The sequence below is a fragment of the Tenrec ecaudatus genome, chromosome 12 (genome assembly GCF_050624435.1).
Source record: "Tenrec ecaudatus isolate mTenEca1 chromosome 12, mTenEca1.hap1, whole genome shotgun sequence".
Taxonomy (NCBI): domain Eukaryota; kingdom Metazoa; phylum Chordata; class Mammalia; order Afrosoricida; family Tenrecidae; genus Tenrec; species Tenrec ecaudatus.
This window is the reverse complement of record NC_134541.1, coordinates 56,052,513-56,077,569: the sequence shown is the minus strand read 5'-3', so window position 1 is coordinate 56,077,569 and position 25,057 is coordinate 56,052,513. Positions and strand designations below refer to the sequence as shown.

At 44.3% G+C, this 25,057-nt stretch overlaps 1 protein-coding gene across 1 annotated transcript in view; it reads left to right on the top strand.

The window, feature by feature from the left end:
• Nucleotides 1–25,057, top strand: part of GLB1L2 (galactosidase beta 1 like 2) — a 48,046-nt gene that overhangs the window by 5,702 nt on the left and 17,287 nt on the right. The window contains exons 2-6 of the mRNA XM_075527990.1: nucleotides 9,550–9,747; nucleotides 12,542–12,610; nucleotides 13,210–13,305; nucleotides 15,163–15,271; nucleotides 17,402–17,494. Coding sequence (XP_075384105.1) covers nucleotides 9,550–9,747; nucleotides 12,542–12,610; nucleotides 13,210–13,305; nucleotides 15,163–15,271; nucleotides 17,402–17,494 — 565 coding nt within the window. The remainder of the gene's footprint in view (nucleotides 1–9,549; nucleotides 9,748–12,541; nucleotides 12,611–13,209; nucleotides 13,306–15,162; nucleotides 15,272–17,401; nucleotides 17,495–25,057) is intronic.

The following is a 25,057-nucleotide window of genomic DNA, read 5'->3' as shown; positions in this document are numbered from 1 at the left end:
ATCTGTACCAGTGTACATACTCTGGTCTAGCCAGGTTTGTAAAGTAGAATTGGGGTCATGATAGTGGGGGAGGAGGGGAGCATCAAAGACTAGAGGAAAGTTGTATGTTTCATTGGTGCTACATTGCACCTGACTGGCTCATCTCTTCCTTGTGACCCTTCTGTGAGGGGATGTCCAATTGTCTACAGATGGACTTTGGGTCTCCACTCTGCCCTCCCCCTCATTCACAGTGATATAATTTTTTGTTCTGGGTCTTTGATACATGATACCTGATCCCATCAACACATTATGATCACACATGTTGTGCTTCTTCCATATTGGCTTTGTTGCTTCTCAGCTAGATGCCTACTTGCTTATCTTTAAGCCTTTCAACCTGACACGCTATATCTTTTGATAGCCAAGCACCACCAGCTTTCTTCACCACATTTGCTTATGCATCCATTTTTTGTCTTCAGCGATTGTGTCAGTAAGGTGAGCGTCACCGAATGCTAGGTTATTAGTACAAAGTCTTCTTGCATGAGGGAGTACTTGAGTGGAGGCTCAATGTCCATCTGCCACCTTAATACTTAACATATAAATATATGTACATAGATCTATTTCCATATTGTTATATATAAATATATTTACATATGTACATACTGGTATTTAGACCTCTACAAATATCTTTTGCCTCCTAGTTCTTTCCTCAATTTTCTTACCTTTTTGCTGTTTAATTATAGAAGTTTACACACACACACTGCTCCTATGTAAAATAGATGATTCCTGAAAACTTCCTCCTAATCTGTTGTATTTTCCTTCACTTTGTTGATAAAATCTTTTGTTGAACAAAAGTATTTAACTTGTATGATGGTCCCCTCCATCTCTTTTGCTGCTTTTGTTGTCATATCTAAGACTATATCAGTAAAAACTAGGTCCCACAGCATCACCCACACCTTTTATGGTTTTGGTTTTTACATTTCGGTCCTTGATCCATTTGGATAAGTTTGTGTGTGTGTGTGTGTGGCATGATAGATAAGATGTATATATATATATATATATATATATATATATATATATATATATATATATATATATATATATATTCACTTGTGAAGCTATCACCACAATTAAGATAGTGAAAATATCCAACATTCTTAGATGTTACCTTGTGTCCTTTAAAGCCCCACCTCCTACCTTTACATGTCCCTGCCCCTCCCCACCCAAAGAAAATCCCTAGGCAACTACTCCTCTATGACATTCTATCACTATAGAAGTATTTGACTACTTTAGAATTTTATGTAACTATCTAAAGGTAATCCTAAAGTAGTAAGGAGCATGAGAAATTATGTAAAAAAATTCTATTGTCTTTTAGTTCTGTTTTCCCATGCACTTTTTGAAGGCCCCCTCATATGCATGTCTCTTGTGTCTGAGCCATTGCTGCTCATTCCTTAATCTTTCTGTGTGCGGCAGCTTAAGAATGTCTACTCGATGCCATATAGCACGGCTCTCTCACACAAGATTCCTTCCTTTATGTTTCCCAGTGGCTGAGCAATAATTCTGACCAACTCTTTATGTTATATCTGAAATTTGGCTGACAACAGTGAGGAGAGTAGAAAATATTAGGTACACAGCCCAAGTACATATCCTATAAAAGAGAAGTTCATTTTCCCACTCAACTTTGCTGTACTCATGGCCCAGATCCTAAGCACTGATTATAAGAGCCCTGGTGATGTGGTAGGTATGTGGAGGGTTGCTATCTGAAAGGTTAGCAGTTTGAAACCACCAGCTATTTCTTTGGAGAACGATGGGGCTTTCTACCACTGTAAAGAGTTACAGTCTTGGAAACTCCGAGAGGCAGTTCTACACTGACCTCTAGGCTCACTATGTGTCGGCATCAACTCGATGGCAACGATGATGTTGGCAGGAAAGCCAATTCCCTTTCCTCGGCAGTGGTGCACAGCAGTACAGTCACTTTTGATCCCTCCATGGCCCATCCTTTCTGCGCGGGGTGTGTGGACAGATCATGCTGCCCTGCCTGAGCTTCTGTCAGGAAATAATTTTATGAGCCTTGCCTTCTGTAGGACTGTGCTGTGTTTGCAACCTGAGTCATATTCTCTGGAACATTGCATGTCTTTGAATTCTGTCCCTTTGATCTTCTGGGGCTGAAGTTTGAAGCATCTGAGACATCTTCCTTTGAGCTGTTAATCACCTCTCTGGTGCAGCTGGGTAAGTAGGTCGCTTGGGTGGTGACTTGTAGTCAGGAAGGGGTAGGCTGTCTGCACCTCTCCACCCTGCGCTAGGATGATAGAGTTGGAACTTAGATTCCTTCACAACCTACTACTAAAGGGGACTGAACTTGCATTGTCCCAAGAGAACCGGCACGACTGGCACATGTGTGATTAAGGAACTGAGGCATGCAGCTTACTCATAATAGTCCCATCACCTGGGCAGCAGAAATATCAGAATGTTGGGCCACAGGGTTCTTCCCACCGCTGCTCAAGGAAGTGGCAAGTGAAATAAAAGCACTTCCTGTCTGATGAGATGACTCACAGTTGGAATGTCTCACCTGGTGCTTGTGAAGAGCAAGCGTTGTGGAGATGTGGGAGCTTTGAAAGAGCTTTGTGGAGCTCAAGGTCTTGAGCTCCAGCTCTGTCCTTTTTGCCAAGCTGAGTGGTTTGGGTGTGGGGGGATTTGCTGTCGCTTCTGTACTGACTCTTCTTCGCTTCTCCTGGAGCCTTTCCCCTCTGATATTAAAGGCCATATTGAAAAAGAGTTCTTCTTTAGTTGGGGTTCTCCTGGGACAGAAAGGCAGGGGTATTTTTAGAGACTCCTGTAATGAAACAAATTTTTCTTGAGTGGTGCCTGCCCATTACAGACTTATTGATACTCTGCGTCTGTGCTGCAGTTCTCAGCAAAACTGAGTTCTCCAGTTTGTTCCTTTCAAGAGCAAGGTATTTTTCTTAAAATAGTTTGGATTTCAGTGGTCTGATCTGCAACTACTCCTGGGGATGATGTCATACCAGGGAGGACTGCATTCTATGGTACACAAGTCACGCTGTGTTGGGGGCCGAACCCAAGGTAGCTAACAACAATAAATGAGCATGATAAAAGATTCCCATATCAGGAAAACAAACTCTAACCCTTGACCCCAATGAGCCTTTCCCAGCAGCCGCTAGAGATGACCGCTGCTGCTGGTTTCTTGTAGAGATAGTCTAAAGGCCAATGAGGGTAAATCAAAACGGATTGCCACGAGAGCCCCAGTTGGCGCACACATGGGTTTATGAAGCGTTTCTCTACTGTCAAGAGAAAGCCACGTGGCTACCTCTGTAAAGTCCCCGTTGAAGCCGTGACCTCTGAAAGGATCTGCTGTTAATTTCAAGTGAGAGAGGTGAGCTCAGAAGGTTAGGGTGACTGTTTTTTGAGATTCTGAAGGGAAAATCTTGATAGGTTTTCTCCAAGGCACAGGATGATCACAGGGACTTCCTGTAAAGAAGTTGAAAATGGAAAACCGTACCCGTGAGGAAAAGACCCAGACAGTTGCACTGGAAGATATTTTCTGCATCACAACCGTGCACCTGCTCATTCTTGTTGCTTTAGTTAGTGCTGTCGAGTCGGCTCTGACTGCTAGCAATGATCTGTTTACAACGGGATGAAACACTGCCCGCATCCTCGCAGCTGTTCCGATATTGGAGCCCATTGACGCAGCCACTGTGCTGAGCCTTCTTGTCAAAGGTCTTCCTGTGTCCACTGCCCTGCTACGTTGCCGTGAGCTCTTTTTCCAGGGACGGGGCTCTCCTGACAACACGTCCCTGAGAGAGAGTCTATTCTGGCTGTACTTGTTTGTTCTTTGGGCAATGCACGGTACCTTCAATGTTCTTTTCCAGCATCATCCTCCAAATGCATCAATTCTCCTTTGGTCTTCTTCACTCAATGTTCAAACTTTCACATGGATATCAGGCCATTGACAATACCATGGCTTGGGTCAACTGTGTCTTAGTCCTCAAACATCCCTGCTTTTCAACACTTAAAAAGGTCTTGTGTAGTAGATTTACCCAATGCAATGTGTCCTTTGATTTCTTGACTGCTGCTTCCAAGAACATTGATTGTGAATCCAACCAAGACAAAGGTAGAAAGAGCTGTCCTATGAGAATTTTATTAGGAAACTTTACCCCAGCTGCCTTACACCTGCGACTTCACCCCTTAGCCTTATTTTTGTTCCCCAAACTCGAAGTATATTTTAAAGGAATATAATTCGAGTCCCTCAGAAATCCAGGAATTGCCATTCTGATCTGTCCGTTGAAGAGCAGAGCATTCTTCACAGGAAATGCTAGAGAGCTGCCCACCCTCTCTACAGAAGTATACAGACCCAGATAGAGAATATATTTACAATAGGAACGTCATATTTTGGTATTACTGTTTAATAAAGGTTTCTATGCTTTTTTGATCTTCCCTTCTTCAAGAAAATTTTAAAACAAAACAAAGCCCGTAACTATCAAGTCAATTCCAGCCCTTAGGGACCCTAGCAGACAGAGCCGGACTGCTCCAAGGATGCAGTCTTTATGGCGGTGGACCGCCACCTCTTTCCCCACAGTGACGCGTTTAAGCCACCAGCCTTTCCTACAGCAGCGATTGCTTCAATCTCAGGGCCACTAGGACTCCCTTTGGCAAGAAAATAGCTACACGCTCCTCCATTTGTCCATTAGACACATTATTTATTTAAACAGCCCTCCCTCCCAGATGCACATTGATTGTTTGCCATCTTTTAGCCACTGAAAAGTTGAGTTAACTGCCTTGAATGTCTGTAGGGTATATTCCTCTAGGTAGAATTGCTGATCATAAGGTAGATTCATTTTAAATCTTGAGAGACATCTCCAAAATAGCACATGCTATTTTTGTTGGATCTGTGCAGTAGAGATGCTAAGCTCATTTTTTTTTTCAGTCTGAGGGAAGAAATTCTATTTAATCTCTGGAAGGCAATATAGATACTTTGTGTCTAGCTCATCTTCTATGCGAAGTGCCAAGTAGCCTATTCAAAAACAAAAGAACAAAAAACAAGCCCCACACTAATATTTAACATACTTATTTTGTTCACTATTTTATGGAATCATTTCATTTAGACACTGAAAACATCTCCAACATCTGAATCTTGTCATCCATAAGGTCCCTTATAGGTTACCAGGTGGAGTTAGAGATATTTCCTTCACTTTCTTATTACTGAGTTGACTACCCAAGAAATTCCCGGGACCAGTTATTAGCAGTGTAGTTAAGAGTGGTAGCGATCGTTATTAACTTAACAGCCAGTCGTGTGGAGCTTTGTCCACGAGGCTCCGGCGTCTGTCATTTTCTCGTGGTGAAATATGGGAGCCCTTTTTCTCACTGGTGATTCCTTAGAGAAACACCCCATTTACCTCCTCCTGTCAGTTGAACCTTCTTGCCATTGTCCTCTTTACGATTGTCCTCTGCAGCTTCTCTAGTAACCCCCCAGACCATTGCTAGGGAGGAAACCATTGAATTCTCCAGAATTGGGAATTTGACATCACCTACCTGTTTTTGTTTGTGGTGTTTATCTTGTGCGTGCTGAGAAATGATTAAAGAGGAAATAGCTAGAAAATGGTTGAGTACAAAGAGAAACTCCATCGAGGAAAAGATGACATGCTCACACACACACACACACACACACACACACACACACACACACACACATCTCAGAGGAGAAGATACAAAGTACTTCTCAAACTTTAACCTACAGCCTTTTGGTCAGGAGGCTTCAGGTAAGACCTGCGTTTCTGCATTCCTAACTCCTCTGGAGAACTAAATCAAATGCAGATTTACTAACTATTAATCATCAACAAGGAGACGAATTCTGGAGTGTTTGTTTTTGGTCAGGAAGGTGCTGAATGGAAGGAGGGCCTGGAGGCTCTCCAGGGCCTCCTTCATCCTTGCCTCCTCCAGCTCAGTGCGGAAGGAGGTGGAATCATGGGGGGCTCTCAGCCAAGTTCAGTTGACTACATGGATCCACACTATTCTAGTCGCCCCACAGCCCCTCCATCCAGTTCATTACCAAGCCAAGTACATTCAACTGGCTTAATAACTGTGTCCTCCAATCGCTAATACTGACAATGTCAAGTCCAGACCATGGTCCTGTGCAGAACAGTGCCTCTCAATCTGTGAGTCTATCTATGATGAAATATCATGTTTTGCTTTCTTTCCCTTTAGTTTTGTTCTTTTTTATGTATTTATTTTAAATACTTTTATTGGAGGCTCTGACATTTCTTATCATAATCCATACATTCGTCCAGTGTGTCAGGCACATTTGCACATATGCCGCCATCATCATTTTCAAAGCATTCTCTTCCCACTTGAGGCCCTGATATCAGCTCTCCATTTCTTCCACTTCCCTTCCCTGCCTACCCTCCCTCACGAGCCCTTGATAAGTTCTAGATTATTGTTTCCATATTTTACACTGACCTCCGTTGCCCCTCACCCACTTTTCTGCTATTCGTCCCCCTAGGAGGGGGTTATATGTTGATCCTTGTGATTGATTCCCCCTTCCTCCCCCCACCCTCCCCCAATCCTCCTGGTACCTCTATCCGTTGTTTGCCCTGAGGGGTTTATCTATCCTGGATTCCCTGTGTTGCGGGCTCTTATCTGTAGCAGTGTGCATGTTCTGGTCTAATCTGGTTTGTAAGGTAGAATTGAGTGGGGGGAAGGAAGCATTAAAGAATTACAGGAAAGTTGTGAATTTCATCAGTGCTGTATTGCACCCCGGGTGGCTCATGTCTTCCCCGTTACCCCTCTGTGAGGGGATATACAATTGCCTACAGATGGGCACTGGCTCTCCACTCCATGCCCCACCCCACCCCCCATTCATATTGGGTATGATTTTGTTCTGGGTCTTAGATGCCTGATACGTAATCGCATTGACACCTCATGATCACACAGGCTGGTGTGCTTCTTCCATGTGGGCTTTGTTGCGTCTCAGCTAGACGGCTGCTTGTTTATCTTCAAGCCATTAAGACCCCAGGATAATGGGAATTATAGAATACTTCATTGTGCTCATTTGGAAGATACACACAGATCAAGGGGAAGTTTTGGGAAGAGGACAAGGGAATAGGGCATGGCTTAAAATCAGGAGAAGAGTGTGTCAGGGTTGTATCTTCTCACCATATTTATTTGGCCTATATGCTGAAAAAATAATCAGAGGAGCTAGATTATATGAAGAAGAATTTGGAATCAGGATTGGAAGAGGGTTTATTAACAACCTTCAGTATGCAGATGATATTACTTTGATTGCTGAAAGTGAGGAGGACTTGAAGCACTTTCTGACGAAGATCAAGGATTGCAGTTTTCAGTATGGATTATCAAGCAGTGTAAAGAAAACCAGTATTCCCACAACTGGACCAATAGGTAACATCATCACGGGAGATAAGCTGGAAGCTGTCGAGGAGTTCATCTTGCTTGGATCTACAATCAATGCTCATGGAAGTAATAGTCAAGAGATCAAATGACAAGGATGTGACTTTGAAGACTAAGGGGAGCCTGACCCAAGCCATGGTATTTTCAATGGCCTCATCTGCATGTGAAAGTCGGACATTGAATAAGGAAGACTGAAGAAGAATCATGGGTTTGAATTATGGTGCTGGAGAAGAATACTGAAAGTTCCATCGACTACCAAAAGAACAAACACATCAGTCTTGGAGGAAGTACAGCCAGAATACTCCTTCGAGATGAAAATGGTGAAACTTTGTCTCATATACTTTGCGTGTGTTTCCAGGGGAGACTTGCCCCTAGAGAAGCACATCCTGCTAGTTAAAGTAGAGGGGGGATGAAAATGAGGAAGGCTCTTGCCAAGAGGGATGGACACAGTGGCTGCAACAATGGGCTCAAACAGAACAATTGTGAGGATGGCAGAGGACCAGGCAATGTTTGGCTCTGTTGTACATGCCTTTATCTTGATCCGGAACTTACTCAATGGCACCTAACATGAAGAAGACGAAGAAGAAGAAGAAGAAGAAGAAGAAGAAGAAGAAGAGCAACAACAACAACAACAACAAAATTTTCTGTATATTTTTGGCTACTGCCCTTGACCATCTCTAAGACCAGCTACATCTTTTGTGGGACTCAGTAGGAAATAAAAATGCATGACTTCTTGTTTAAAAAGTATCAAGAATTTGATGATTGTGACAGCAGAGCATGAACCCAGTTTGGGGGACTCTGAGCATCTGTGGAGGTGCACTGCCATAAGGCTGGCCCTGGTGATTCCTTGTATATGTTTCTGTCTCAGCATTGTAACACTGACTTTCAGCCGGTGTGCAATACGATGGAGATGGCTATGTGTATGAGAACTCAGAAGGACCATAACAGGTCTAGTTTGGAAGAATATTTTGGTAGTGTGGGAGTAAGAATCTAGAAGTTTTGGTCATATCTGGGTTATGCACATCTGTTTCTTCTGGGAGACCATCATACTGAACAGTGTGTATTCATACCGATTGAGGGAATAGTAGTTGAGCTTTTACCAAAATGATCCCTCAGTGATTTAATTCCAGCCAGTGTGATAAAGTTCATTGAAAACTGTAAGTCGTGTAGGGAACTATCGTCTGTAGAACATCCCAGGCTGGTTTTTACCTTTTAACATCAGAAGCTCTCAGGAAATTAGCTGAGGAACAAGCAAATCACCCACTTGAATTAGCTTTTGCCCCATGGTCACGCATGCTCTTCTCTTGACTTCCTTAAATTTCTTAACTGGAAACTTCTGGGCTCCTGACTTCCTCTGCTGCATTTCCTTCCTTCACTCTTTTTGGATAGTGGCATAGTCTCTTCTAGAACCACATTGTACTCCTGGAGAGAAGAGAGGGAGCTGTAGAAGTAGATCATACGACCCACCTGATGGGAATTTTCTTACTCCACCCAAGAGAAATCAAAAGCTGCTTTTCCAGTGGACAAGAATGATTCCAGTATTCCCAGGTGGAGCTAGCTGTCAGTCATGCTGGGCTTGTCTTAGACAGCTAACACTTGATCTTTAGAAGACAATTAAGACCTAGGGATTTGACTGATGTTGCTTCTAGTCCTTTGTGTTATATATACCATGGATTGGACAACTGTGATTATGAGGTGGTTCATAAAAGTAGATTCTCTTCTAATACATCACCCAAGAGTCAGCCAATATTGTGCCAACTTTGTGCCACCTGCTCCTCTCTAACTGAGGACAGAAGGCAGCCCCTCAGCATGCTGGGTGCCATCTTCCAATATCAGTGTGACCTCATCTCATCCTCTTTCCTTTTAGCACCCATACCTTCATGTTGAAAATTGTGTTTGTCTTGTTCCTGACTGCAACTTCAGCTTGCTCTTCCCCTGCAGTAGGGCTTAGGCCCATGACTGATGCTGAAGAAAGACTCCGCCTAAGGTTTGGCTAAGTTGGAGGGTGGGGAGTTTCCCTGGAACACCTTAGAAGCAGGTGCTCTTTACAATACAGGCTTGGGGCTTACACAGGAGAAGAGATGTCCATCTCCTCTCTGGGCCCTCTCCCTGCTGATGGGCTTGGTCACTACTGGCTCTATCTTCCCTTTACAGGTTGGATTGGCACAATTTGATGCCTCCATGGCTAAGACGTCGCCAGCTAGGGCTGCAGACAAAAGACCAGGATTTCCTGCTGGAGGGCTCCGCCTTCTGGATCTTCGGTGGCTCCGTGCACTACTTCCGGGTGCCCCGACAGTACTGGAAAGATCGTTTGCTGAAGCTTAAAGCCTGTGGCTTGAACACCCTCACCACGTGAGTGCTGGCCCTAGCCCTAGTCCGCCAGCCCTAGTGGCCAAACAGGGCCCAGAGGCCAGATCCTTTTAAATGGCAATCCCAGTTGTGTTTGGGGGAAAATGAGCCCTCTCAGATCCTAAGCCCAATAACCTCTTTATGGAAGCCTTGGCTGAGTTTTGGGAGGAGATTACAATGGAGTTGGAATTAGCTTAAATCTTATGAATAAGAATCCTCTCTCCTGACCCTCCCAGAACTCCAGTTGGAATAAGCTTAAATCTGATGAATAAGATGAATAAGAATTCTCTCTCCTGACCCTCCCAGAACTCCAGATCAATAGACACAATAAAAGTGTCAAGTGCCTGTAAAGTCTAAAGAAACAATTGAAAATAATGAACAATCTACCATCTATCAGGGGCCCCTGAGGGCTGGGAGGGAGAAGAGGGAGGGAAAAAAGGAGGAGCTGATCCCAAGGGTTCAATGGAGAGTAAATGTCTAGAAAAGAGTGATGGGATATATGTACGAATATGCTGCATACAATTGATGTATGGTTTGTAGCAAGAGTTGTAAGAATCCCCAATAAAATGATTTTTAAAAAGAGAGAAAGAAACAGAAACAAGGGTAATTATGCGAGGGGGTATAAAATTGTTCCTGGAAAAATTCCACAGCCTTTTCATTCATTTTTCCCAAACCACTTTGAAGCACTTTAGGTCTGTAGAAGGTGAATGCACAATCATGATTGGTTTTCAAAACCCCTCAATGGATAAAGTACTACACAAGGACTCAAACAGTTCATTCTATCATATTACATGTTAGAAGGGTGTTTGAGCTGTGATGACATGGTTGACATAATTGTGTGGTACCATGGCTTAGATACTGGGCTGCTAACCACAGGTTAGTAGTTCAAATCCCTCAGCTGCTCCATTGGCGAAAGGTGCTGTCTGCTTCACCATCTACTTCCATTGAAGTTTAGCCTTGGAAACTCTACATTGGGTTGCTCTGAGTCAAAATCAACTCCATGGCAGTGGGTTTTTTTTTGGGGGGGGGGGCGGGTGGGGAGGACAGTGAGGTGAGGATAACCTTTCAGAAACATGACTTTCAGGATCCATTTATTTAATTCTGATACTGGGGTTATAGTAACACCTTATAGGACTCCTGAAAGGGTATTGTAGGACTATTGCAGGATCAGCAATTTGCTTTATAAAAGCCAGACAGTCTGTGTTTGCTTACATGAATCTCTTGAGTTTTAGTTGGAAGCAAGAAATCCATCACTCCTTTCATCGATGCACCTTTTCTGCAGTGGACAGGGCTCAACTGGAGGCCCAGGGGAGGGACGGGTAGTGGAGCAGCGGTCATCACTTGTGTCAGATGTGAACTCACATTTTCTTCTTCCTGAGTTAGGTCCCTTCAGGACCTTACACTTCCTGATTGCCTCTTTCATTGCCTACCTGCTGCCTTCAAGAGGGCCCCCAGGGATCTTAAGAAGGGGTCTGAGGCTGTAAGTTTTAGAGGAGTAGGATAGCCTCAGGTGTCTCCTGAGAAGCAGCTGGTGGGTTTGAACCACCAAGCTTGTTGTTAGGAGCCCAATCCTTTTTTTTTTTTAAGAGTTAGAATCTCCATTTTGTGTGGACTGTGGAAATCATGTATGCTTCACTTAAAAACAGGACTGATACCTGGGCTTTCCTCTTATTAAAAAATTATTATTTTCTTGCTGTTGAGAATAAACATAGCAAAAGCCCCAAACAAAACAAAATAAAACCCCTAAGACCCTAAACCAACTGCCATAGAGTCAATTCCATTGCATAATGATCCTATGTTGGGTTTCTGAGCTGGCACAGCCTTACAGGAGCAGAGCGCCTCGTCTTTCTCCCACAGAGTGGCTCATGGGTTTGAACTATCAACCTTGCAATTATCTCCATGCCTAACCCACAATCCCAATCAGACTCCTTTTATAGAGCAGAATAACATACACCAATGTAAGTTTCTACATACACAATCCCATGACACTGACCTCATTCTTTGAGTGGTGCAGTCATACCCATCCTCCTTGTCTGAATTGTACCTCCCCCAGTGACGTAAATTTACTGTCCCTTAAGCTTCCGTATAATCCTTTTCAGCTGCTGTTGTCAATATAGGTGGATCTTAAAAGAGCACCATGCTCAAGGTAATTAAGCAAAACTATTGTGTGATTTTTAAGAAGACCCCAGGAGATCTCTTTAGTTTAAGATTTAAAGATTACATGAGAGTTTCTCCCTCTACCTTTTACTTATTTTCCAATGAACTTACTTGTTGGAGAGAAAGCTAACCTGTAATCATGGGATACAACCTCAGACTCAGTATGTCTGTCCTTCATTCAAATCTGGTCAGCATCCTCCCCTTTCTCTAAGACAATTTTGACACCAGGAACCTGCCCCTTGTTAGTTTCTTCTGAGTTGGCTGTAACTCCTGGCCACCTCATCTGTAATACAGCAAAGTCTTGAGTCCATTGTGTAGGCTTGTCTTCCTGCACTGTGGTGGACAATGCTCTAGTGTTTTCAGTGATTGGTTTGGGGCAGTAGACTATCAGGCCTTGATTCCTGGGCTGTCTCAGTCTGGAAGCTCTGCTGACATCTGCCCCCCATGTCTGCTGGTTTGGGGATCCCAGTGGCACCGTTTCCAGCATTGCAGTTATGCACAAACCAGAACAGTATGACAAGCTGACAGATGGGTCGTGGTCAAGGCTGAAAGAGAAGGGGTCTTAGGGACGAAGAAAGCAATTTAGGAAATGAAGTGGCATCAATGAAAGCTCATGCCTGTAATTCTATTTCTGTTGCAGCTATGTTCCGTGGAACCTCCATGAGCCAGAAAGAGGCAAATTTGACTTCTCGGGGAACCTGGACCTAGAGTAGGTATTGTTACTTCTGCTGGTTATCTGGGATTCCTGAGGAACAATGAAGCGTTACTGGAAGAGACAGATTCGGAAGCCATCTTCTCAGGAGGCGCAGAAAGTCTCTGACCTGAAATCACTCTCCAGTGGACCCTCATGGCCACTGGTGGAGCAGGCCTGCCTCTCTGTGCTCACACGTCTTACTGTACCCACAGAGGCTGCCCAAGGCCTCTGGTGGAGGTCTGGGTGCAGCGTGGGCCCGTTACCTGACTGGGAGAGGAGCGGAGGCGAGGGGTCAATTTCATTGCTTTGACTGTACTGGCACCCTCACTGAATCTGTCCTTGGCCCCCCACCTGGACCTGTGCAGGGATTTCCCTTCTTTAGGCTCCCCACTCAGCTAGTGAGAGGGCTGCATCATTCCACTAACCTTGTCACTGGTTGAGAAACTAGGGGAGGTGGGAGGGGAGGAGCTAACAGCTCTGTCTCTACATTCTCTGTCCTGAGCCCTGTGTCCCATGCTGAGTGTAATTCTTCCCTCCTCTGACGTGACTTCCCTCCGCCCCACAACTTTAACTTGGATTGTCCTTAGCGTCACTGACACTGTCTTCCTCCTTAGGGCCTTCATCTGGATGGCCGCAGAGCTTGGACTGTGGGTGATTCTGCGTCCAGGGCCCTACATCTGCAGTGAGATTGACCTTGGGGGATTACCCAGGTGAGCAGGGCTGGGAGAGGCCTCAAACCATGGTCTCGTGTTCTGCAAAATACTAGTCACACAATTAGGTCGGTTGTATTTTTAAAACACATGATTTCAGTCTGTCCTGGATTTTTCCCCCCTACAGAATAAGTAGAATGCAACAAGGTTAATTTCAAATGGTGTGATAACTTCTACCCAGTAAAAATACCTCCCCACACCCTCGATATGACAAGCAGCCGGGGGAAGAGCTGGCCCCTCCAAGGCCTGTTATTCCATCAGGGTTCTCTTGAGTTGGACCTTGGGGGGCATCAGTGAACTTTGCTAGAACCCCACTTTCTCCTTTCATGAAGTAGGAAAAATATAACTTGCCTCATCGATTTCTCAGGTACATTACCAGCATTCTTAAAAATAAAAGCTCGAGTTTATTTTTAAGTACGTACAGAAAACCCATTAGGGTAGGGTCTTCCAATCTCAGGCCTTAATTTACTATCGTTGGTGTAGTACTAGCTGAGGTTAGTACAACAATCTGCCGTGGGAATAGAAATCTGGACAAGAATCATCAGTCGTTGTTCAAGCAACCGTGCTTCCTGCTGACATCGAAGTCTTCCTTGTCTTCGTAGAGCACCAGATGGCGAGGCCGCTCTCAGGAGGGCAGAAAGCCGTCCCTGGTGTGTGTGCGCTCCTGGGGGCGTGGCCTCTCACAGCACAGTGGCACAGTGCCACTTGTTTTCTTCTCTGTTCCAGCAAGACACAGCCCTTCCCAGGGGCACGGCAGGCGTATTCCTGCTCGACCTCGTCTCTGTGAAGTGCAGGTACCCTCAGAGCTGGCCCGAGAGAGCCCCTGACCTGTGCATTAGAAAGTGATGCACCTGTGTCAGAGGTTTCCTTGAGCTCTGATGGGAAAATCACAGCGGAGGACAGGATTTAACAGTCCTGGTTTAGAAGCACATTATCACACACAGCCTTTGCTACCTGTGGACACATTGCCAAAGTGCCACTAAACTGGCGCAGGCACGTGGGACACTGACCCAGGGAGGAGGCTGGGGACACTAGAGCGCAGGCAGGATGCTGAAGCCCAGTGAGAAAGTGAAACTATCTTCTGGGAGGTAGACACGGAGGAAGGTACTCTGTCCCCATCCATTTTTTTGTGGTAGAAATTGATGCTCTCAGATCCTGTTCAAAACTTCCAGACCAAGGCAAGAGGAGCATTTCTGTTAAATAGAATAGCTTTCTGAGAATTTCAAACAGAAAGGAAAATGTCTTGACGACAACATTCAGTTGATTTCAAAACAACAGCAACATCAACAACCCCCTCATCTTCTTGCCCATTGCTCCTTTGCAGTCAGCTCTCCCTAGCTGGTGGGGCGGTACAAGTGCATGCGTCCCACCAGTCCAAGTTTCGGGACCCTTGGGAAGCAGGACAGCAGAGTCGCATCTCTTAGTCCCAAGCTAACACCTGTTTTCCCAGGAGATGGCAGGCAGGCAAAGTTTATGTTCTTCTCTGTCCCCAACGGTTTCTGGCCTTGGGTGCCATTCTCCTGAAAGAAGGTTACCAAGTCAATGGAATGGAATCTTTTGGGCTGGTTCCCCCAAAGAGTTTTATTTCTCACTCAGCCCGGTAGCCCTTCCCTATAGCTATGAAGTGGCATGACCATTCCTGCTGGCTCTGGAATCCCTCAGTAGGGACACAGTGGTGAGCGGAGGCCGAGGGCTATGTGGCCTCATGCTCTGGCAGGTTTGGAACAATCCCAGCATCCCCTGTTTGGAAAGAGCTGCTGGCAACCAATCTGCAGCTGCTCTATTTTATTTCAGTATGGCCTGGCTTCAACCAAGTCACAGACAGTAAAGCTCCCTCTCTTCACTTCTCCCTCCCAGCTGGCTACTCCAAGACCCTGGCATGAAGCTGAGAACCACATACAAGGGCTTCACCAAGGCCACGGACCATTACTTTGATCACCTCATGTCCAGGGTGGTGCCCCTCCAGGTAAGAACAAACTCACTCCTTCCTCCTTTGCCTGCCTTTCTGATGGTAAGATCTAGTCCAATACAGTGGTCTCAACCTTCCTAATGCCGCAACCTTTTAAGACAGCTCCTCATGTGGTGGTGACCCCCCCAACCATAAAATTATTTTAGTTGCTACTTCATAACTGTAATTTTGCTACTGTTATGAATCAGGTGACCCCTGTGAAACGGTAATTCGATCCCCAAAGGGGTCGCTTCCCACAGGTTGAGGCCACTGGTCTAATAGATAGTCTTGGGCTCTCAGGCCAAGGGGGTCACAGTGTTCTTCAACACTGAGTGATTATTGCTAGTCTCATGATTTACAATCGGGACTTGAAAGCAGTCCACCTGGTTTCATCAGTGACAATGGAACTGGAAGCAGGACGGACTGGTGTTTGCAAAATGTGGGTGCCTGGAACAGTCATCCGAACGGGAACATGGAAGCTTGACGTTTTAGAAAGGGAGACGCGGAATAGGTAAAGGGAGCTCTTGAGCAACTTGATGTAGGATGGGGGTGGGGAACCTTTTTCTACCAAGGGCCATTTGGTTAATTATAACATCATTCTTGAGCCATGCTGGTCAAACAATTAATTAACTCACCCTAATGGGCTTTGGTGAGGCTAGCATTGATGATTTCAAGGGCCTTCTGCTGGCCGCGGCAGGACATTGCCCACCTCTGATGTAGAAGGCTGGGTTATTGCCAGCCCTGTGCACAGTAAGAGGTGCAAAGCTATGTGGTCAGCCACCATTTTTGAGCTGGGCAGGACACAGTTGTTTCAGACTCTGCTTATCAAGGTCCTATGTCACTATGTAACCTATACACTGCTCTTGTTTCCTGAGAGGAAACTTGTTTCTAGCAGGGTGCTGACTTGTGATTTTCACATTTTACAAATTTTGGTCTGCCCCAGTTTAATTTCCTTGGCCATGACCGAACCTGGAAGAACTGGTTTGAAGGCCTGTTTGTACTTGAGGAGACCTGTGAGTTATGCTGTTGTGGAGAAGTGTGTGCAGTTGAACAATGTGCGGCGTAGAGGTCAGGTGACACCAGGACTTGTATTGCTTCATAGAAAGCAGCTAGGCAGGATATTGACAGTAGTGCTTGTCCCTTGGCACTATGGCTTAGTGACCACAGAGAGCCATCATACATGGTTCCTGAAGCCAGCAGTGAGGCTGGGGACATTCCCTTGTGGCCAAAAAGATGCTGGATGGCATGAATTTATCTTCCAAAACCTATCTGGTAAAATGAAATTTTGAGGGCAATCTCTCAGCATCACGCATGAAATAGTCGTAAGCACAGCAAAAGCAGGATTGAGAAAAACTCACACAGTTGTTTATGCAACACCCAAAAGAATCACATTACCAATTTAGTACATTCAGAAAAAATAAGTTTGTTTATAGAAATTACCTTTGAGCCAGTGTTCACACTATACATGTTCATACTACACAGAGATCAAAGGGAAGGATCTGATCCTGGAGAAGGTTGTCAGATAAAACACAGAATTCCCAGTTAAATTTGAATTTTAGATAAGCAATGCATAATAATTTTTGTATAAGTATGTCCCTAATCATCGGACATACTTTGATGAAATAATAATTATTGTTTTTCTGAAAATAAAATTCAAGTAGGTAGCCTGTGTTTTCATTGATTTATTCTGCCAACCCTGATCTTGTGGGAAGCAAGAGTCTAGGAAGTCATTAGCCTACATTTTCCAGACAAGGTGTAATGACTGGAGTTGTGCAAGCACAGATTGTGGTTCAGCAGCAGGTTGTGGTAGTAGGTGGGTGGTAGAGTTATCCATGACAACAGTGGAGAAGGAAGGTCACACAAGGACCATGGCCCCGAAGCACTCTTAAAAACAGAAACTGAATGCCAGACGCTTTGAGACTATTGTTATCAAGTGGGACATTTTGTTAGTAATTAGTTATCCAGTCAAAATCCAAACCACTGCTATCTACTTGGTTCTGACTCATTGTAGCCCGAGATAGGATTCCTTAGGCCGAAACTATGTACAGGAGCAGACAGCCTCAACTTTCCTCCATGCAGTGGCTGGTGGGTTTGAACTGCCAGTTCCCTCTACAAATGCAGCTTCTGATTGTTTATTTCTTCTTTCAGTATAAACACGGGGGACCCATTATTGCTGTGCAGGTAGAGAATGAATATGGCTCCTATAACAAAGACCCAGCCTACATGCCTTATATCAAGAAGGTAAGAAAAAATTGGTTCATTTTTACTAAGTTTTCTCCTATTATTTCACCACACAGAAAACTTTTGAAAATATATTTTAATATTTTATTGACATATGGTTCACATATCATGTACTTTCATAGTTCAGTAATATTAAAAAGAGTTGTATAACCATCTCTACATTCAGTTCGACATTTTCTTCCCTCTTGTATTTCATTCTTAGCTCCCCATTTCCATCTAGCCTCCCATGCCCCCAATAATCTCCTAATCCAATTACTATCTCTACAGCTTTACCCATCCTGGTCTTAAACAGGTAGTATTAAAAACTAGAACAAATGTAAAATTTGTCAAAAGGGAGATCAGATGATCAGGCATCACATTACAACCTAATTCCATCTAGCATGATCACGTTTACAATATTCTCTGTCTGATAGCAAGGATATACATATCCCTTCAGAGACTTAATCCATGTAGGACCCTGAAGATGGATTTTGGCTTCCCAATGTCATCTACTGTCTTCTGCAAATCAGGTCTGCACAATTTAAGCTTGGATAACACTCTCTCCTTTGGATTTTATTATTTATCCTTGGGTCACCCACGCTGGTGTGCTTCTTCCCTGTTGGCCTCTGAACTCAGCTGGCTGCATCGCAGAGACTTTTGACCTTCTTTAGATCTGACCTCTACTTCCAGGGCTTCCTAAGAGACAATGGGCTATAACTGGACGCATCAGGATTCTATTCCAGCTTTAGCATTGTCCCACATTTTCCCTGCATGATTATGGTTAATCAATTCTAGTCAAATAAGGAAATCATTCTAATGTTAGCATTCATCTAGAAATGGATAAAAGACACTGACATCAGGTTGATCCGGATGCATAGGACTCTGTAGGATATGGTCCAGCTGGCCCTTTGCATTTCTGAGACTTTAAAGTTTTATGGACAATTTGAAGACAGCTGCATCTTCTCCCCCGGAGCGTTCCTTGGAATGCCGCATGGCTTTGAACTGCTGGCCCTGTAGGTAGCAGCTCAATGTGTAGTCCACTCTACCAACCAAACTTCCAGAATCACAAGAGTAATAATGAAAACAATAAGAAAAAAACGTAATTTACTTAGCATTTTTACATGATTCTTCGGTATTATAATATGACTATAAACCTAATATATTTAATAATGTAGGGTAAGAAGAAACAAATATATACTTAGCTTATAACTACAAAGGTTATCGTTGGAAGAATAGGAACAACTTACGGGACCAAATACATGGCATAAATAAACCACCAAACATAACTGAAGACATTCAGACTGTGGGAGACAAAATAGACAGTTGGGGCCTCTGAAAAAGTAAACATATAGATGTATCAAAAGATTTCACCAAAAGAGTAAAAAGAGAGACCACACTGGGGAAATTCTGGCAATGACATATCAGACAAGGGATTAATTTTGAAAACTGCAACACTTCAAGAAGAAAGTGACAAATAACCCAATTAAAAAAAGGACAGGGAGCATGAACAGACACTTCATCAAAGACGACATCAAAGGTTGCCAACACAGATATGAAGAAATGCTTGCAATCATTAAAGATGAAAATCAAAACAATCGTGAAATATAATCGCACCCCAGCATTCATAGCAAAATAAAAACAAAACAAACAAACAAAACCAACCCTCTGAAAACAACAAATGCTGGTTAGGGTGCAGCGAGACTGCGCCCTTATCTACTTTTAATGGGGCTATACGATAGTTGAACCACGGGGGATCGTGGTGGAGTGCTTCTTCACAATGTTGGGAATAGCAATACTGTATGACCCAGGACGCCTCTACTCGGTCTATGTCCTAGAGAATTAAGCATCGTGACTTGATTAGATATGTGAATACTCATGTTCACGGGAACATTATTCATACCAACAAAAAGATGGAAACAAAAGTGTCCATTAATGGCAAAATGAACAAACTCTGATATATACATACACAGTGGAATCTGTATATAACATATGTATATGTTAAATAACATTAAAGAATAGCCATGAATCTGGGAGACACTTCATAACATGGGATGAACCTAGAGGACATTATGTTGAATTAAATTAGTCAGTCACTAAAGAACAAAGATAGTATGAGATTACTATTATAAAACGTTTAGGAAAGGTTTAAACACACACACACACACATTCTATAGTGGTTACGAGGGGTTGAAGATGGGGGAAGGTAAGTCATTAACTCAAAGGTAGACACATGTTAACTTGAATGAAGGGGAAAACAATAAACACCAAAAAAGAGTTTGGCAAAAAAAAAAAAAAAGATGGAGAAAGGTAAGAAACTGGGAGGAGTTCAAGAGTTAAAAGCAACAGAGGTGAATACATAAACAATCCTCTAATATACCTGGCAAGCAATTATGCACATTCCTCCAGGAATGGTGATCTACAGGTAGATGCATAGATGGACAAGCAGGCTGAGTGTAGGAGGGAGATTCTACTCACAAATATGTAGTGGTTTGATAGAATATTGTCTTTTCCCTTGCTGGAAATATATCCATGACTTTGATGATGGTGCATACAGGGATAAATGTTATTAAAACTTCTTAGGCATAACCAAAAACCTCGAGGAAGTGGGTCGCTGGGCCTAGGGACTCAGGACCATAGTGTCAATATCACACCATATTTCACAATGGCAGTATCCGATGCCCTACTTTGTGGAATCTTAGAAGTTCATGAGTGGCCATCTGAGGAGAACTATGGTCTTTCTTTGTCCAGGGAAAGAAGAGTGGTGAACACTGACGCCACTTGGGAATATTTAGTCTAATTTACGAACGCCATCATTCTCTGCCACGCTGACGCCGGAGTAGATGGTACCCAGCTATCCCTCTCCACTGTTCTGAAAGGGATCACACGAGAAGATCCTGCGTAGGGTGGGAGAAAAGGTAGAAAAAAGAGAGCAATCCTTTCAAAAGACCAGGTGTACTAGTTCAGTCGAGATTGGTGGGTCTCTGGAGACTAAGGCCCTTTGTTTCCCTTCAGGTCTGAAGACCCTGCCCCCACCACCTTGGTTCAATTTTCAGCCAAACAATGGACAGATTTATAAAGTGAACCATAACACTAGGGAGGTACATACTTCTCAGAATCACCAACCGATTGGGGTCAATAGGGCAGCATTTGTCCAACGACAAAGGTAGCAGGGTTAGGATGGAAGTGGAAGTGGAGGAACAGGGAGGAGGTGGAATGAATGGAGTTGCACTGAGGAGATTGCAATGAATGAGATGAAGTAGAATGTGCCTGAGTTGATGAATGGAAAACTAATTATCTGCTTGGTAAACCTTTACCCGGTTCATAATCAAAAGCTTAAAACGGAGAGGCCAGGTTTCAACCCTATGTGCCAAGACATGAATACAACAAACCGGCATGTACCAGGGAGCCAACTGAGAGATTTGTGGGGCCGGCCCCAATCCCAACGATGTAGACAACCCCCTCCCCACCCCCAAGAAGAATGCATTTCGTCTGACAGCATTGGGGCCACAGCTTGTGGCGATGGGTGCATCTGATTTGAGCACACGGGAGAAATGAAAAGGGATGGAGAGGGATGGGAGGACATCCTGGCCCACCAAGCCCTGAGGATGATATTCCTGCTCGGAGCAGACAGTGTACAGGGAGGACCATAGAGTTGGCCCCACCACGGGACATGATGTTCCTCACTAAACCATAGGGCTGCAGGTAACAATACTGGAGACACAGTGCGGGAATTGTGCCCAATCTGACCCCATCACAGTGGGGCGAAACACTAAGGGCATGCAACAGAGCAGCAAGGGGAGCAAAGTGATAAAATCCCTGGGGAATACCAAAAATAGACTTTGGAGAAAGAGTGTGGCACCCCATAAGACTCGACTGGAAAACACTTGTGAAGGCCAACAAACAGACCTTGAACTATTTATAGGCCTTACCATTTTTGTCAGTGGCTTTCATTAGGTTTTTTTTTTTTTTTTGGTTGTTGTTATTTTATTGGTCTTGACTTTCTTTGTTGTTTTATCTGACTTTGCCAGGTTTTTGTGCTTATTAATGTATCTGCATGTCTATCTAGATAAGAGAGGTGGCATACCTATTTTGGAGATGAAAAGAATGGGAGAAGGGAAGCGTGGGTGGCAACCAACCCAGGGACAAGGGAACAACAGGGGAACTAAAATCAATGGAGAGAAGGGTGTAGGCTGCCTAGTAGGGCTTAATCAAAGGCAATATAGCAGCAAGGAATCACTAAACCAGAATGAAGGCCAAACATGATGGTGGGACAAGAGGAAAATAAAAGGCAATAGAGGAAAGAACCAGGAGGCAAAGGAAATTTATAGAGGCCTAAATACAGGCCTGTATATATATAAATATATATAATGAAAGGGGAATAGAACTATGTACTCATAGCTATATGTTAAGAATTAAGGTGGCAGATGGACATTGGGTCTCTACCCAAGTACTCCCTCAACACAAGAACACTTTGTTTTAACAAGCCAACATTCTATGATGGTCAACTTCCTGACACGATCACTGAAGACAGAATGGGTGCCTAAGTACATGTGGTGAAGAAACCTGATGGTGTCTGGGGTCTTAAAGACTTGAAGACAAACAAGCAGCCATTTAGCTGAGAAGCGTCGAAGCCCACATGGAAGAAGCACACCAGTCTGTGTGATCATGAGGTGTCGCTGGGATCAGGCATCAGGCATCTAAGACCCAGAACAAAATCATACCCAAGGTGAATGGGGTGGTGGTGGCATGGGGTGGAGGCCCAAAGCCCATCTGTAGATAATTGGACATCTCCCTACAGAGGGGTCACGACGAAGAAATAAGCAGTATAGCAGCGATGAAACATAAAACTTTTCTCTATTTTTTTACTGCCCCACCCACTCACCCACTATCATTAACTCAATTCTATCTTACAAATCTGGCTAGGCCAGAGCATAGACACTGGTACAGATAAGAGCTCAAAACACTGGGCATCCAGGATAGATCCCCGCCCCCCCCCCCAGGGCCAACAGTCAGAGTAGAGATATCAAGAGGATTAGGGGAAGGTGGGGGGAGAAAGGGGGAATTGATCAGGAGGATTAACCTATACCCCCTCCTAGGTGGACAAACAATGGAAACGTGGGTGAGGGGCGATGGAGGACGATGTAATATATGGAAATAATAATCTATAATTTATGAAGGGCTTGTGTAGAAGGGAGGATGGGGGAAGAAATGGGGAGCTGATATCAGGGGCTCAAGTGGGAAGAGAATTCTTTGAAAATGATGATGGCAACATATTTGCAAATATGCTTGACACACCGGATCAATGCATGGATTTTGATGAAATGTAAGAGTCCCCAATAAAAGTATTTAGTTTAAAAAAAGAAAACAGAAAAAAAACTGTATGCTTACTCTATAATATCATGGATCGTAAATATTCTCGAGCAAAGAGGTTTTTAGGAAAAATTCTAAAAGTAGTTTGACTAGGTCTCATAACTTTTCTACTCTCACCATATTTACCTACTTTCTCTGAAAAGTTACACATGTATAAAACTATGAGAAGTATAAGTGTTCATGTTTCCTCATAATCTGTTAACATTGTTGTCACATAGCGAATTTCTGTTAATTTACTGAGTAACAGGAAGTACCTTCAGTGGCGTTTAAGAATGAGTTATCATTTTTACGTTTGCTTTGTTTCACCCAACCATATTTGTTGCTGCCTGTGTTTTGGACTTTTATCAATTGCCTATACATTTTTGACCTCAGGCTTATAGACTCCAAACATTTTGATATCAAAGATTCCCCAGCATGTGAATTGATAACATCTTAAAAATACTGATTCATTTTTGTTTTACTTCGTTCCCCCAACTTGTTCATTCATTTACTCATCTGACATTACTGTGCACTTACTCTGCGCCAGGCTCCATTGTAGATTCTGTAAATATGCACACACACACACCCATTTGTTTTTCAGTTTCATAGCTGAAACGGCTTCTCTCGGTTTCCCTCGACTTTCCTTCCTTTAGATGTTGTCAACAGTGTCTTCCCTTTCGTGTTGGGACGAGGCACCAATCCAGTTCTTGAGGGCAGTGCTGCTGCGAGAGGAACCTGTCTGCAGTGCATTGTGGGCTTCGGTGTGAACATGGGTGTTCTCATACTGACTCCTGATTTCAAAGCACCGTTTATTATTTATGAGTCTTTTCTTCACTGTTTCCTTCCAACGGCGTGGCTGCTTGCTTATTCTCTACTGAGTTCAGTTCGGGTGCTGCTGCTCTCCTGCAGGGGTACAGCCTCGTTTGAGCAGTCACGTGAGCACTCACCCATGCTGCCAGCTCCAGCTCCAGAGAGTCTCTGGCTTAGTTAAGTGGTGAGGTTAAAGGAGGCTTCCAGGTAGGGTCCCAGTGCCAGAAGTAGTCGCTCTCCTCCTTGGCTGCACCTTGGCATTGTCCAAGGTTTCAAGCGCCCTGTATTCTGTGCTAGTGGAATCGGGATCTCTGGGCGGCACCCACAGCATGGGAGACTGAACCGGGGAGCCACTGGCTTAATGTGATCAATCAGATGGGGGTGGGGCAGAGGCTGTATTCGTCCAAAGGACACGCTTTACGCGCGAATCTACAAATGATTTCCATTTTCTCAGCCTCCCTTTTCTCTCTTGTGAAGTGGGACTGATAAAGCCTCGCCACTTTGAATTGGATTAAGGGCGTTCTCAATAAATCCGACTTGGCTGGAGCCTCTGGGATTGGTTTGGGAGGACTTTGGAGGTGGCTACGGTGTGAGATGCAGAAATGTTAATTGACCTCAGACACTTCATCCAACGGCTCGGTGGCCCTGGGTAGTGTCTCTCTTTGAGCCATCGGTGATTATTTTCCATGTCGGGAGGGTTGTAGGTTCCTATCCACCCTCCTTCCTTTCGCCTCCCTTCCTGAAATCACTCTTTATGGACAGCCAGGAGCCTCCTGGAAGGACCGCCCGCGGTCTAGCAGCCCATAGACCTGGCAGAGGCACTCTCCCAGTCCCCCTTCTGCCTTTGCTCAGCATACATGGCCCCATCCTGTGGGACTGGCTGGCTGCGGACACAGCACAGGCTGGACACAACACAGGCAGGGTGCCTCACCTGTCCAAGCCTTAGTTTCACAGGTACCATGTGAACACACCGACACCCCTTTCTAAGGCTCCCGTGAGAATGGGATGTTGCCATGGTGCTTGGCATTTGGCTGCTGCCCGGTAAATACTAATTATCCTGGACTGCATTAATCTGGAGTTAATAAAGCTCTGCCTGTAAAAACTCACATAAAATAGTGAACATGATGATTATCCATGTTTGTGTTCTCTCAACCCACTCAGTGCTGTGCGTGTACGGTAGGCATGGAGGTAAATGCATGTCACTGTGTGGGCAATTGTGAAGAAGATCCAGGGCTTTGGTTGGCTCCTGGCTTAAACCCCACTGCCGAACTTGTCTTTTCCCTCCTATTAACCTACTAGAGCAGCGGTTCTCAACCTGTGGCGACCCCTTTGGGGGTCGAATGACCCTTTCACAGGTGTCTCCCGATTCATAAAGTAGCAAAATTACAGTTATGAAGTAGCAATGAAAATCATTTTATGGTTGGG